The sequence below is a fragment of the Heterocephalus glaber genome, unplaced genomic scaffold, assembly GCF_053883595.1.
Source record: "Heterocephalus glaber isolate CG9 unplaced genomic scaffold, H.glaber_assembly_v1.0 deba00001687, whole genome shotgun sequence".
Lineage (NCBI taxonomy): Eukaryota > Metazoa > Chordata > Mammalia > Rodentia > Bathyergidae > Heterocephalus > Heterocephalus glaber.
The window spans coordinates 11371336-11387509 of NW_028258412.1; the positions used below are offsets into that span (position 1 = coordinate 11371336).

General features: G+C 49.5%; 1 protein-coding gene across 4 annotated transcripts in view; it reads left to right on the plus strand.

The window, feature by feature from the left end:
- The window catches only part of Wscd2 (WSC domain sialate O sulfotransferase 2), a 112286-nt gene that overhangs the window by 80292 nt on the left and 15820 nt on the right, over positions 1-16174 (plus strand). For all 4 annotated transcript variants that reach the window (XM_021257317.2, XM_004843620.3, XM_087198438.1 and 1 more), the window contains exons 5-6: positions 8248-8369; positions 11312-11486. In XM_021257317.2, the coding sequence (XP_021112976.2) occupies positions 8248-8369; positions 11312-11486 (297 nt within the window). The remainder of the gene's footprint in view (positions 1-8247; positions 8370-11311; positions 11487-16174) is intronic.

The window sequence follows — 16174 nt, forward strand, 5'->3', positions numbered from 1 at the left end:
TGCTTTTATTTTATTCTCTCCAGTGCTCCATTCCAACTACTTCTGCTGAGGGGAGCCTCAGCTAGTCCAGAAAAGTCACATTGCCTTGCATGGAGCATGTCTTTTTCTTCCTTTCCCAGCCCTCTACTTCCTTTCAGTATGTGTCTGGGACTCCTGAATTTTATAATTCATAGGTTCTTCTGTGTAGGGAGAAGATGATAGAAAAATTTTCTCCCATATCATAATGGGGAGGAATTGATTTGCTTTTCTTTCTTCAGCTAAATCCAGGAAGGCAGGAAAACACTGAGGGCAATGTGGGTTTTGGAATCCGACAGACCCGGTCCTACTCCAGATCTCTCACTCGCTCACTGTGTTGGCTCTGGCCAAGTCCCTGACTCTCTCTGAACCTCACCAGCCTCATCTGTAAAATGGGGGCAATTCCAACTTTTCACAACGGTCGGGGTCACCAAGTTGGATACGTCTAAAAAGCACCGGGTATGGTGCCTGTTGTAGAGAAATGTCACTTTTCTCCAATGAAAACTCTCCAGTTTACCCTGAGAAACACCCAATTTGAGATATTTGACTTTCCAGAAGCCGTCGGGATCTTTTGGTGATGTTTAAAAATAGCCAGCTCAAATTCTCCCTGGACATTGAGCCTCTTTGTGCAATTCATTCTCTCTCCAAGTATAGGTTGCTGGCTACCCATGAGCTGCTTCCAGCTCACTGCTGCTCTTCCTCACCCCCATCTTTAATGCAGTGGAGCTTGGCCCAATTACCCAGGGGGTAGTGGCCTCTTTCAAACCAAGAAGAACTCTTCCACACCTGCCTCTAAGCTGATGCCTGGTGACATTTACCTCATTTTTGTGAAGCTCCAGAACAAAGAGATAATAGGACTTCAGAGGTACTTGCAGCTGGTTCTGGCCTCTTCTTTGTCTGCCCCCAGTAAAGAGAGTTGATGAGCAGTTGCTCTGCTCATTTCTTGTTAGTAAAAAGCCCAAGCTGCTGAGGTCATGCACCATCACAGCTAGCCTGCCAATGAAGAGCTGACATTGTCAGAATGTGGGGCATGGGCTTTTGCAATCCTTGGGCTCCTGCTGTGGGGAACCCAAAAAGAATCCTGGGAATTTTGCATGGCTCTGCTGCCTCACCACATTAGAATTTGGGCGGGCCTCCTGCAGAATAGTAGTGAGGTGGTAAACTAGAATGTGATGTCCAACAAGATTGGGGTCAAATCCCAACTGTTCTCCCCATTAGGTGGCTTGGAAAGGGAATCAGATCTTGCTAACTATCAGGGTCTCTGCCTATAACACAGGATAATGGCACTCTCAACCTCATAGGTTGTTGTGAGGATTGAGTGTGTAACACACTTAGAACTAATGATGTACAGTAAACAGCTGTCATTACCATTGTTGTTATTGTTTAGTAAAGGGCTGGGCATTGGGAAGATGCCACTCAGGGTCACTGACATTGCTAGAGGCTATAGGGAGTACTGTTTATAGGGACTATGAGCTGTGAATGACAGTGGCCTTCATCCCCATGTTAGATTTTCCTCATGAGTTAAAAATGCTCAGCGATCCAAGATGCTTAAGCTGGGCTTCCCCAGATACAAGGATGTGAGCCTTAGTTGACTTGGGGGATGGCATCAAGATGCACCAGTAGCGGGGTGGAGAAGGGAGATGGGGAAGGAAATGAATCCAATGCAGGGTCCTTTACAGAGGAAGCCATTACTCAGGACAACCGCAGCCTAACCCCACTGGGAATCTTTGGGAAATGGTGAAGAACGTGCTTCAGGAGTGTCCCACACAAGGGACAGGAAGCTGCAGTACTTATTCCCAAATTCTCACCCATCACTTGCTGAAGATGGCTTCTTGGGAGGTTAACTCCCTGGCAGGTCCAGCCTGTTCCTCACAGGCCCTATGGCACAGAGTCATGGTCACTATTAGCCTATCCTGCAGGAGGAATGCACATTAATATGCGGCACCAGCAGTGTCTACCCCATAAGATCCAGCCACCCTTCACATGCTGTGGACAAGCAATGGGAAAAGGAACGGGAAGTGATACTGACAGCCCATGATGTCCACCCCAGCCATTCAGGGTAGATATGATGATTCTTCATTTATGGATGAAAAAACTGGGGCTTAGAGAAGTGAAAACACCTACCCAAGAACACACAGCTAAGTAAGGGCCTGACCCAGGTCTGTGTGACTTAAAGCTGATGTCTTTTCTGCTGAGTGCCAGAGCTTTCTGCAAACAGGAGGGCAACTTCTAGCTGCCATGGAAATCCAAAACTTTACTTCATGGGAGATTGTCAGAAAGGCTGAGGATCCATTAGTCATTTCACTTTCATTTTCGAATGTATGCCACACATGATAGCACATGCTTATAATCCCAGCACTTGGGAGTCAGAGGGAGAAGAATCTCAAGTTTGAACTCAACCAAGGCAACTGAGGGAGACCTTGTCTGAAAAAAATCATTTTCAAATGTAAGAGATGAGAAAGGAGCTGGGCCTGGTGGCATGCACCTTAACCTAGAGGCATGCTTGTAGTCTAAGCACTCTGAGAGGCTGAGGCAGGAGGATCACAAGTTTGAATCCAGCCTGGGCCACTTGGCAATATACTGAGACCTTTTCTTAAAATAAAAAGTTTTAAAAGGGCGAGGATACGACTCAGTGTGAAGACCTTGGGTTCCATCCTCAGTACTGCAAGAAAAAATAAAGGAGAGAAGAGAGAGCTTCTCACCATCAAAGGAGAGATCCGGGTGACTCATATCACAGATGGAGGGGAGGAAGGAAGTGGAAGGATCACACGACTTGGTCACCATTTGTATTTTCAAGGTGTAGATTGTGAAGGCCACTTGCAAAGAGGAGTGACCTCCAAAGGGCTACCTGGGTTCCTGGGAGTCAAGTAAACCATTCCCTTGATAGTTTAGAATGTTCTCTAGTCTTTCAGCTGGACATAGGAAGACCTCTATGACCCCACAGTTTTCCTGCAGGAAGATCCTCCATCCAGGAGATGAATTGCTCCTCCAGAAACTGACTGCTACTTCCCCACCTGCACCTCCAGCACACAGCTTGACCAAAGACAGACACACAGCAGTAGCTTCTTATTGTCTAGAGCCCTGTAAGGCCTCAGAAAACCTCACCTTAGTTGATATTCAGGGCATTCAGTTTAGCCCCCTCTCTAAGCAGGGAGACTCAAGGACTTATTAGCAGCTGCTTACATTCCAGAGGGGACCAATCACAGCAGAACCTGGCCTACAAAGTCTGGCTTTCTCCTCCCAGCTTTGCAATCTGACCTCCTGCAAGCTGGAGGAAATCACCTGAAGAAATGCCAGAGTAGGGATTCCAGGTGCCTCTCCCCTTTCTTTCAGTCTAAGGACAAAAGGTAAGAGACAGGCACTTGACTCCTCCTTCAGCAGTTCCACCAGCTCACACGTCTCATTCATGTTTATCTCTGAATGGTCCACCCAATGCTCATGCTCCTATTCTAGAGATGAGAACACTGAGGCTCTGAAATGCAAGGAAACTTGCTCATGGTCAAGGACAAGAGCAGCAGGAGTTGTCAGTGGATGACAAGTGGAGAAGAGCTGCTTGATCTGCAGGTGATAATGCAGAGCTCCAGAGAGAGGATGCAGAACCAGAGTCACAAGTTTTCTGCTGCTTTCTAGACTGGGTCATTTTGAGCGCATTGTTTCAGGGCAGTGCCATGTCCTGCTGGTGTGGTATCACCAGCTGCAAGGCCTCATCTGGGGCCCCAGGTCAGGGCTGGGTCTCTTGGGGCCATTCGGTGATGCATGGGGATGTGGCCCTATCAATGGACTGAGCCAAAGAAGTAGGTGCCCAGCTGGGGGCAGGGGAAGGCAAAGAACTTGGCCATGGAGCTCCCGACGGGGAGCACACAGCCCCGAAATGATGCCCTGGTGCCTTCAACTGCACAAGGTCGTTCCTGCAAGAGGACTTAAGGGTGACCCCTAATAGCAGGGATGACCTTTAACAGCAAGACAACCCTAATAGCAAGGGTGATCTTTAACAGCAGGAGACCCTAAAGACCACCAGGACTCTCCAGCTCTCGCCTGCTCTCAGGCTCTGACAAATGATCTGCTGTAACACAAATGACCTAGACAGACACCGGCATCCCTAGCTATGGACAGCAGTTGCTCTTGGCTTCTTGGGGAGAGACCCAGTCTGGCTGGACTCCAGCAGGGTCCCCTGCTCCCTTTTGCTCTCTAGCTTCCCCCTGCCCCACTCTGTTGCTTCTTGTACTGGGGAAATAAGCTAGGTGCTGGCTGCTCAGGGGATAGTCGAAAGGTGCTGAAGCATTGGTGGCACTGAACTGGTCAGGGAAGGGGTTGGGTGGCTGAAGCTCATCCTGGCCCTGCACCAGGAGAGGGGAGCCTTCCAATCAGCTACCAGTTGACAGCCAACGCAGAGAGAGGCTCTAGGGTTAGTGACTCCATGTACACAAACACCTCCCGGTGGGACCCGTGCCAGGGAGGTCTGGTGTGACACTACAGTTATCCAGAGGCACACAGTCAAGCGCACATGGCCACAGTAAGATGGCCATTGTCAGCAAACCAGCCAGGCAGGAGGTCCCACGCGTGCCCACAGATGCACACAGTCCACAGGTCACACTCACATCCTGAGAGTTTGGCCCCCGAGTGCTCAAACAGGTGGATCCCCCGGGCTTACACTGCCACGGACAGTCACACACATAACCATGGGGTGTAACACTGACACACTCGTGCACAGCCACACACACTGCATGCACACAGAGAGAGACACGCCTTCAGTCTCGAGTCCCACTCGCAGTTCTCATGTGCAGCCCCTCCCACCCCACTGGTACACACACACACACACACACACACACACACACACACACACAAGTCCAAACATCCTCCACCCCTCTTGACACAAGTCTGTCCTGTTGCAAGGGTCTCAGGCACTCCAGGGTGGTGGGAGGGGGCCCAGGGAAGGACCCGCTGTAGGGGGTAATGGTCGGCTTGAGACCCCCTACATCATGTGGCTGCTGTGAAGATTAACTGGATCCAAAGTATCCACCCCATAGTCTGGGGTCTGCATGGATGTAACAAATGCCAGTGGAGTTGAAAGGGAGGGGAGCCCTGTGGTTTCTGAGAGCAAAGCCAGAGTCTCGCAGCCTTGGGCCTGAGTGGCATCCAGTTAATGAGCTTGCCGGTCGACTCAGGGCTCATTCATACTGCTTTGGGGTTCCCACCTCATTGCCCTAAGTCTTTAGCTCAAATACCAGCTTCCTTCCCTTCACTCACCTTGCCTGGCACACAGTGTGAGCACCATAAATCTTCCTCTGAGCGGCCTAGTGAGACTGTCCTCTAGCACTCATGGCTTAGGAGGGGACACTGCCCAGGTTCCCCTGTAGGGTGCTGGTGGCATTTGGGTGTGACTTCTCCTTGTTTGAGGAATGGAGGGCTGTCCTCTACAGAGCATGCACATGCCTGCCCCAGTCCCAAGTGCCATAAGGCCTCAAACACAGAGGCAATCAGAGGTGGTCCCACACTTTCCCTTGACAGCAGGCAGGAGAGTCACCGAATAGTCTTAACCCCAGCTCCTCATTTACATGTGGGGAAACTGAGGCCTGGAAGGAACACACAGCAGGTCAACAGCATCTTAGCCACCACTACCCTTGGAGCCTCTCTCCCTAGGCTGGGGCCACAGATGGGGAAAAATCAGAATGCACTGGCAGGTGTCAGCTTGCAGCATGATCCAGAAGTTAATAACCAAAATCAGATGTCCTTCATTTGATTTGGCAGCACAGTGAACAACTTCAGGCTTCCAGGTGCTAGATTGTGTGGACATGATCGCTAGGATGAATTTTATGGCTAAAATTTAAAAATATCATTCATAAACACCCCCCACCTTTCTGCTGAGGGAGTAATTCCATATCTTTCCTCTGCACATAAATAGTAATATGTGTGTGCAAAAAGTGTTTTTATGCTATAGCTACACCCGCATCCAATATAGATAGAGGCATATGGCTTTTACAACCTGCTTTGTCTTTTCTGAGGACGAACATTTTGCTTCTAAGATGAGCCTTTGTAAGTTTTTGCAAACAGCGGGTCCTTAGCTTTGTCACGTAACTTCCTCTCTCTAAGTTCTGTTTCTCTCACCTGTGAAACCAAAGTTTGCAGAAATCTTGAAGAGCTTTCGAGAAACCTGACTGTGCTGATGTCTAAAGTGTTTGCCAGAGTGGCTGGCATGTAGTAAGGACTTAAGAGTGTCACCTACTCTGCATTCTTTGTTTTAATCCACTCGGTGTCAATAATGCCCCTTGTTTTAGGTGATGATTGGCTTCTGGGAAGGTACATCCAACTCAGGACCTAGGAATTAACTGAGCCTGGTTTTAAATATGCATCATGAGCTTTTTAATAAATTTGACAGGGGCCACTTGTTATTTTTCATTTGTATTTGCTACATAAAAACACATGCTCATTGTAAAAAGAAGTAGAAAGAAGTTGTATAAAAAGATGGAGAGAAAATTTACAATCCTACTTTATCAGTCAAAGTTCTCCGGGGAAACAAAACCATTAGCAATATGGATACACATACATATTTAGAGATTTATTTTTAAGGAACTGGCTTCCATAACTGTGGGAGCCAGCAAGTCCAAAAATGGTAGAGCAGACCAGCAGTCTGGAAACTCAGGCAGGAGTTAATGCTGTGGTCTTGAAACACAATTCGTTTTTCACCAGGAAGCCTCAGCTTCTGTTCTTAAGGCCATCAACTGATTAAATAAGGCTTCCCCACTCATCAAGAGTAATTTTCCTTACTTATAGTCAAATAATTGTAGGTGTTGATCATATATATAAAATACTATCATAGCAAAACTAGATTAATCTGTGACTGAACAACTGGATGCCATATGCTAGCCATAGTGACAGAAGTGATCCATTATACTGACTATCCAGAAACACCATGGCATTAACATGTTATTTGCCTCTCCAGAGGTTTCTATCACTAGGTGATTTTTATTTTTATTTTATTTATTTTTGGTATGAGGGATTGAAATCAGGATCTTGTGCTTACGAGGCAGGCACAGTGCCACTGAACTAAATCCCCAGCCCACTAGGTAATTTTTAAAGAAAGTTGTTATTTTATGATAGGTAGAACTTTATATTCTTGGGTTTTATTTAACATTGTATCTTAAACATATCTTCATCTGGCTAAAATAAGCCTTAACAACTTTACTTTCAGTGGAGGCACAGAATTCCATTTGTGAGGTGATCACTCCGTACTTAGTTTGGCCAGTCCTTCATTGTTGGACACCTACATTGTTTCCAGCCTTTCACTTGGTAATTTCAAAGAAAGCTGTGGTGAACAGCCTTCTTGATGCGGCTTTGTGCGCATCCCCAGTGGACACCCTCCCAGTCCCTTACCGGCTATGGGCGTCCACCCAGGACCCTTACTTTGGTGACTACCTGTGACAACGTGAGGAGACAGTGCTGAGGCACTCCCTGCCCTCCCGCACTACCCGTGGGGCCAGGCTGCAGGTGCTGCAGCTGAGGTTGTTCCCCCTCGTTGAGAGCAGCCTCCAATAAAACACTCCTCTCAGACTCTGCCTCCGAGGAAGCAGCTAAGCAGCATCTCCGGCTGTTTTCTTAAGGGTGACTCCTACTGAAGAAAGCAGTGGCTTCCACATTTCCCACTGTGCTGCTGGGTGTTGTCCTGCAGGGAGTCCCCACACTCTGCCATCACTCACAGCCTGGAAGGGCTGGCTCCCGTGGAGTCTCCCCCTGAGCCCAGGATGAGGGGTGGGGAGAGAGACCCTGGTACTGGAAAGCAAGGACCAGAAATTCCTGGGCCTTTTGCTTTTCTTAATTCTCAAATGCTTGTCCATCTCCTGGGGAGACTGAAAACCCCCTGTGGAATCTATCATTTCTGAATGGGCTTTTCCCCAACATTGACAATGAGGAAGTGAGGCGCAGGATTGCTGCCAATTTTAGGAAAGGGGATAGTGTGACCCAGGGTCATCTCAGCGACCCGGAATGTTGACAGAGGTGCCTTGGTTCAGGAGAACGGTCCTTGAATTATTGAGCTCATTGGCTATGAACAGACCTACTCAAGAACAGAAAATGTGGCTGCCTTGTCTGTCTCTGGTTTAGCTTGCTGGGTGACCTTGGGGAAGACTCTCATCTTCTCTGGGCTTCAACTTCCCACTGCTTCCTTCCAAAGTACTTCTCCCATGTAGATCTGACTCCTTCTACCGCTGACTGTTCTTTCTCCTTCTGGCTCTTCAGATGGAAGTGCAGTATTCCGAGGCTGCTTCCGCAGGCCCGGTAACCTCTCCCTGGCCTTGCCTGTGTCTGCTGCCATGCCCAACATGTCTGTGGACAAGTGTGTAGACTTCTGCACTGAGAAGGTGAGCACAGGGTCCTGGTCAGAGCCCTTGGGTGGGGGAGGCTGAAGGAGCAGGACGTTCTCTCAAGAAGCCAGAGTCAGGGTGGAAGAGGTCTGGACCATGGATCTGGGACCTGGGAGAGGAATGTGGTCATTTCACGGGGTTCCCAGGGGAGTGAGAGCAGATGCTGTCCCTCAGAGGGAGAGTGTGCTGATAACCCTCAGGAACGAGGGCAGGGTTTGAAGGGCATAGACACACGAGTAGGAGACTGGCAGGTCAAAGCAAGGGCAGTGCCCCCTTGGGACAACCTAAGCTCCCATCTCCAAAGGCATGCACGCAGAGGCAGGGCAGGGCTGGCATCCAGAACTCAGGGCAATGATGGCAGCTGGATTGGACAACCCACAGATCCCTCCTCAGCTTCAGGTCTTTGATGGCTGACCACTCATCCTTCCGCCCTAGCCAGACTAACGGATCAAGGGCAGAAGCTCTCCTTACACATTTTGTGCTGCCCCAGTGCCTGGTCCGGAGCTGGGCACATAACTGGCCATCAGTGATGTCTGAGGAGCTCCAGCCTTCCTTTACAAGGAGCCAATTACATGTGTGTGCAGAGAAGAACCATCCCTCCTCTCCCTCCTAAAGGTTCTTCCATTCATTTGCTCTCAAATATTGAAAGAGGACCTACTGTGTGCCAGGCGCCATGCTGAGTGCTGAGGAAGTGAGTTGACAAGCCCCACTGTCCATCCTCGAGGCTGCTGCTATTTACTGAGGACCCGAGCCCTCCTCTGGGGGACTCAGACCTCCCCCAAACTCCTGGCCCCACTCTGCTCTGCCTCATCCTACTGGGCTGTTTCTCTCCATGGTTCCTCATGCCCGAAGCCTCTTTCAGGAGGGCAGAGAGGCTGCTGTGTGCTCAGGACACCTTCCCTGAAACCACTGTGGGGCACGGTCTTCAGACCAACCTATGAGACTGAGATTTTCAGCCTCTTTAGGCTCAGGCATGGAGTTCCTTGCCCAAGCCCACAGCTCAAATGAGTGTGGAGCTGGGGTTGGCACTAGGGGCTGACTCTAAACCTATGTTACCCTGGAGACCCCATGGACGGGCTTTAAGAGCCATTCCAGTGTCTGGGATGCTTCTGGTCTCCAGGCACTCCCTATGCCCTAAGAGGCATCCAGGAAGGTGAGGGGTGAAGCCCACGAGACCACAGGAGGCTTAACCTCACTTGGACTGGCCTTCTCTCTGGGCAGGAAACCCCTGCCTGCAAGGCCTTCCCTCCAGGCAACTTTCCTTTCTTCCTGGGCACCTGGAGGAGCCTACAGATCAGCCAGAGTGGGGGAGACCCCACGCAGAAGACAGTGCAGCCACGTGGCAAGCCAGCAGGACCAGTGGCAGCCTCTCCACAAGCCTCCCTCCTCCTGTCTTCTTAGCTCTCCTTGAGGTCCAAAGAGAAAACCTGAGGGGATCAGATGGGCAGTGATACAGTCGCTGCTGCCAAGTGACACAGTTCTAGTGTGACCGAGGAGGCTCCAGTGTGTGTCACTAGCTAGAAAATGTCATCACTCATGGCCCAAGTGGACCTGCCTGCATATCAGCACCTCTCCCTCTGCTCTTCAGCCAGAGACTGCAGCTCCTATTTAGTATCTGTTAGAAAGAAGTCAAACCTACGGGACAGCTCGCTGGATGCAGCCACTTGGGTGGGACTTTGGTGTTGTACTGGGCTATTCCTGGACCAGCTCCTGGGGGAATGCCAGGCTGTCGGTCTGGTTTGAGAGCACAGTGGACACGGGTGGCCACTTGCCCTCCAAATGTCAGGTACCCCCTGCTCCTACTCTGCTGTAAAGCAATCAGAAGAGCTCTTTCAACAGAGCCTTTGGAGAAGCATCAGGTCAGCATCCTTTGTGGCTCAACAGGACAGATCCAGATGGTCTTCCCCAAAGTGCAGCCTGCGTATCGCCATCAGAGCAAGGGGGTGTTTACGGTGGCAGCTGCACGACACAGAGAGAAGCATTTCTTTCCCAGTTCTCTTTCAAGTCCTCCAGGAGAAAGCTGCATCTCATGGCTCAAGTGTCTTTCGTATGTCCCTTAACTAATCTCTCTTTTGCAGGGAAAATGGAGCTGACCCCAGGTTCAGCGTCTTGGCAGGCGAGAGTGCCTAGGTAGAATGTAATTACAGTCACTCCTCCATATCCCAGGGACCTGCGTTCCGGGATGCCTTGCAGACACCAAAGTTCAAGGATGCTCAAGTCCTTTATATAAAGTGGCATAGTACACAATCCTCCTGTATACTTAAATCATCCTTAGATGATTTTTAATACCCAGTGCAAACAGTATTGGGTGCAAACAGTTGCTGAACTCTATTGTTTAGGGAATAATGACAAAAAAAGAAGGTCTAAACATGTTCAGTACAGATGCATATTTTCCAAATATTTTCAATCCATGGTTGGTTGGATCTGTGGGTGTGGAGCCTGCAGATTGTTTTGTTTCCATGGTATTTGGTGTTTGCATTTATAGTATGGAAACATGCATAAGAGCTACTTCCACAAGTACTTCCTGTAGTAATTAGCGATGTAAAATTTCCTTTGAAATTTAAAATTTAAAAATTGAGTTGACTTAAGCTAGGTGTAGTGGAACAGGCCTGTAATCTCAGCACTCTTCCAGGCTGAGGCAGGAGGATTACAAATTCCAAGCCCAGCCTGGGCAAGTTAGCAACTTAACAAGACCCTGTCCTAAAAGTAAATTTTTTTTTTTTAAAAAGAGCTGACTTCAAAGAATCAGATAAGTAAGGCTCAGAGGTGCACAGATAGAACAGAATCACAAAGGCAGGGCTCACTGACGAAGTTTGGAGACTCGGATTCAGAGAGTGATGAGGGAGGGGATGGTCAGTTGCAGGTCCTGCCCCCGTGCACAGTCCAGGGCTGTGCAGGGATGGTAACTCTCTTCCTCTCCCTCCCCACTCCATCCCCAGGAGTACCCACTGGCGGCTCTCGCAGGCACCGCCTGCCACTGTGGGTTTCCCACCACACGATTTCCCCTCCACGAGAGAGAGGATGAGCAGCTCTGCGCCCAGAAGTGCAGCGCAGAGGAGTTTGAGAGCTGCGGGACCCCCAGCTACTTCATTGTGTATCAGACGCAGGTTCAAGGTGAGCCAAGTGAGCCTCACCCCCCAGCCCCGGGTGCTCTCCCAGGGGCCTCCCTGCCCTATGTGTCCTGGCCATGGGGGCCAGAGGACAGGGCTGGGAACTTGGCTAGGCTTAAGTCGTGGGAGAAAATAGAGGAAGTGCTTGGGGAGATTCTAAGCTTCTCTCTGACCACCATCGCTAGGACCTTTGCCGGTTCTTTTCTAATAGTAGAGGCAATGAGATTGAGTGGGGAGAGAGACCCGGCTCTCCCACTGGTTCCCAGACAGACCTGTGGTCAAGGGCAGCTCATTACCTCTCCAGGCCTCAGGTGGGGGACTCGCCTGAAGTCATATTGTTGAGAAAACCTTTCTCCTGACTGAAGCATCATGATGGTGGTTGGCACTTGGGTGGGGGTGCAGGCGTTGCTCCCTGGGAGCCTCGGCCCCACAGAAGCCCCCGAAGGGTCACCCCAGTGTCTGAATGTACTGACTGTCCACTCTGAACCACTCTTCGTGCCAAGCTTCATCTCATCTATGGATGTGAAGTCCACAGGAAGCTGATGGTCTAGGCAGTATCATCATCATCTCCATTTTACACATGAGCGAACCAAGACCAGGGGGTTCAGAACTGGCCACAGTTACTCTTTCATGAATGCAGTTTGCTCTCAGGTCTCTGACTCCAAACTCCCTACTAGAAACCTCTGCCCACGGTATGAAGAATAACCCCACACCCTCTGAAGCCTGGACAGCCAACAACACATTTTTGAGCCAAACGTTGTTCCTTCCCATCTTCCTGTCACCAGGCCACCATGTACAGATGGGCAGGTTGGGCATCATACAGGAAAATGATGCCCGGAAGCCAGCACATGCCATCACACCATGCATTCCAGATGGCAGCACATCTGCCCAGAGGAAAAGGCATTTGCCCTTTTTTGATTTCCACAAAAGTGCTGCCGGAGCTCATGGCAGCCCCACTGACGCCTAGCCCCTGTTTGGCATAATAGGTACTGGTGGTGGCCGGCCATGGCCGCTTCCAGGCCAGCTAACATCTTGCTGACGGCCTACTGAGCAAGTGTCTCTCTTGGCCCCGTTTATGCTCCAGCGAGGAGGACTGAGTGTTGTTAGTTTTCGGGGAAGTGTCAGTTCATCTGGGCAGAACCGTGGGGCCTCAGCCAGAAGGGGAGAGTTACACATTAATTATGCTGTGACCATGAGTGGCTCTGAGGCGGCCTGGATAGATGCTGGAGTGTTTTCAACAGTAGATAAACAGTCTCAATTGATGAGTTTGCTCATTCCCAGTGCCCTGCCCTAGGCCATCACTGCTCCTCAATTTTTCCATGTCACTATGGCTGTTTCCATGTCACCTTGGCACACACAAAGAAGGTTTGAGCATCATGTGGTTTATCATGCTGCCAAGAACCTGGTCTACCTGGGACCCTGGCTGCCATTTATGGAGAACCTACTGCATGCTAACTCCTGGTCTTCCTGAGGGGAACTAAATAATTATTAGACATTTATTGTGTACCAAGCATTGTTGAAGCCCTTTGCCTAGCTATCCTCATCTGATCTTCTCAATGATCCAAAGACATAGGTGCTGCGATTACCATTTTCCAAGTGAAGCGACTCAACACCCAGAGAGTGAGGAGCTTGGCCAGAGCTCAGACAGGGCAGAGTTGAGATTGAAACCCAGGCAAATTCAAGCCCAGGTCTCAAGACTGTGTTTTTATCCACAGCTTCTCAACAGACATTGTGAATACCTCACATTCACTATGCTATTTAATGCTGAGGTTCAGTAGCTCTGTTTTACAAGTGAAGGAACTAAGACTGGAGAGGTGAAGAACATTGTTCAGTGTCACTCAGGTCCAGGATGGAAAACCAGGAGTCTGATTTGAAAGCACTTAGAATATGACCAGCAGCCTTTGCTGTGATTTCTGGGGCTTAAGACCCAAATAAACTTTCTTTTTAGCACTGAGAACAACAGCCTGTACCTCAGCATTGTTGTTGTTCTCCCAGGAATTACTGGAATGGAGAATTCTGTTTTCAGGGGAAATTTATAAGCTGGTTCCCCACCCCCACCCCCAGCCCTTCTTTATGAGAAAATGTCAAACCTAAGACAAATCAAGGCTTACACAAGGAACACCCATATGCTCTTTCATCGGTTTTATATTTGTTAACTTTTGCCACATTGTTTGATTGTACATCTGTACATTTCTCCATCCCTTGATTCTTATTTCTGATGCGTTTTGAATTTGCAAACACCACTGTACTTCAGTAATTGAGTGCTTGCTTGGGACTTTTTGAAGTCACATTTCTATGGAGTGAATCGCACAAATTTTAAGTGTACTAGTTAATGACCACTTGGCAATCCACACCCCTATCGAAATATAGTAGAACATGGTCATGTTCTAGATAAAGTGCCTGCAGCTAGGATTCCCCTTTTGGTGTGTTTCTGTGAAACCACTCACAGATGCCACACAGACATTATTTGGTCAGTTCTCTCCTGAATCCACCCCCTTGAGACCAGAGTCAACACACTGCGAGAAGAGAATTGAACCTCTGGCCGGTAGTGACAAGAGCTACAGCTGGTGGGTGGTGGAGGCTCCACAGTGTGTGAGCCCTGTACTGAGGTGAGGTGCGAAGTGCACTCTCCAAGTCAAGCCTCCTGACACCCTCAGGCATTCACTGTTACATAATAGTCCCATTTTACAGATGAGGAAATCCAGGCTCAGATAAATCGTTTCAAGGTCACTCAGCAAATAAATAGCAGAATTGTCACCTAAATCTGGAATGTCAGACTTCTCCTTCAAAGGACTGTTGTGGAAAATCAGCGAGGCTCATGGTAGGATTTTTCAATAAGTGGCAGCTAAGGCAGAATGGGAAGGAACTAGGGTGGCACCTTGGGAAGGAACGGTCAGAGGGGCTGAGTGGTCTGAGGAGAGCATGGGCAGCACTGAGCACTGGGCAGTCCCTGGGGACCTTGGCAAGAGCTGCCACTGGACAGTGATCACAGAGGGGCAGGTGCAGGGCCGAGGAGCACATGGAAGGGAGGATGCGAAGTGGGTCGCATGCACAGCTCCATCGGATGTGCAGCTGCTACGCAGTGGAGGAGAGTAGATGGCAGTTGCCGGAGGAGAAGGTCTAAATGCTGGAGCTGCTTCATGTTTGAACACTAATGATACTGAGCCAGCTGAAAGGGAGAAGAAGGGATGATGGTGACAGATAGAGCACGAAGCTGAGGGAAGAGGGCAGAAATGCAATGCCCACCAGGAGCAGAGGACACCTGCTTAGCCAGAAGTGGGAGGGAGGAGGAGAGGCCAGGGGAGGTGAGGACGTTTGCCCACCTTCCCTTCTGGTAGGTGGTGAGGAAGGACTGAGTTCACCTGCCCACGTGCAGAAGGCAGGAGGAGCCCCGGGCTGCTGCAAGCCTGCATCTGGGAGCCTCTCGTCTTCCTTCTCTCTTCCAGAGCCCCGATGCTGGGCTTTCTCTCAGCTTCCCTCATAGCTGCAGGGACCCAAGGAAATCATAGATGGTTCTTGGCTCCCATGGGGGTTGCAGTGGAGACAGCCAGCAGGCATTTTTCAGGAATTTCAACAGTAGTGGCACCCTGAGGTCTCAGCAAAGCCGGAGAATCAAGAATATCAGAATGGTACTCACCCAACACATTTCACAGATTAGGAAACTGAGGGCTAGGGAAAAATAACAACTACTCCTTTGGAGCATGTCAGAGTATTACATATTACATGCATTATTTCATTTAATCCTTGCAAAAATTTCTGCAAAGTAGATTTTATTGTCATCCTTCCAGCCACACACTCATTCATTGCCCATCTCTCCAGCCATCCAAAAGGCATTTATTAAGTGTCTACTGTATACCAGATATTATGGAAAGTAGCGGGGAATCAGCAAAGCACAATACAGGCAGGGTTTCTGGCAGCGTATACAGCAGTGGTGCCACTGGACTATAATGGAACCTCTAATCCCAGTACTTGAGGAGCTGAGGCAGGAGGATCACAAGTTAGAGCTCAGCCTGGGCAATTTAGTGACTTAGCAAGAATCTGTCTCAAAACAGTAAAAAATGGCTGGGATGTTGCTCAACGAAAAGCCTATGGGTTCAAATCTCCAGTACAACAGAACAACAGAGTTGGGGGGTGGGGGAGTTAGATAGGTATATAGATAGAAGATTATAATGGAGCTGAGGAATTCCTGTCACCTGGTATCTGCACTGTGCTTGTCTGTGTTTAGACACCCAAATATGACTGGGCCACAGTTATCTGCTGCACTCAGCACAGTTGCATGCCCTGCTGGTGTGTAGCCTGGGAATGACAGGCTGTACTGTGCAGCCCTAGTGTGTAGCAGGTTGTGAAAGTGCATACCGTGATGTTCGCACAATGACGAAATGATGCATTTCTCAAAAAATCATGCATTTCTAGGAAAGTAACCCTTTTGTGAAGCAACTCGTGGCAGCATTACTTGAGTTACAATTGTGGCAATGGACGTCGGGGTGATGGACATAGTAGCACAGTAATGATAGCTCAAGGAGTCAGGGAAGAGAGAAGGAAGCACTCCCTCCATGAGGGAGGACACGTTGGAAGCCAAAGCAGGCAAGAGGCAATAGCGGGCAGCAGCAGGCATGAGGTGTGACATCAGGAAGAAGCAGAGTGCAGCGAAGGAGGAAAGCAGGAGCGGGTGGCTGGAGTGGAGGGGTAGGA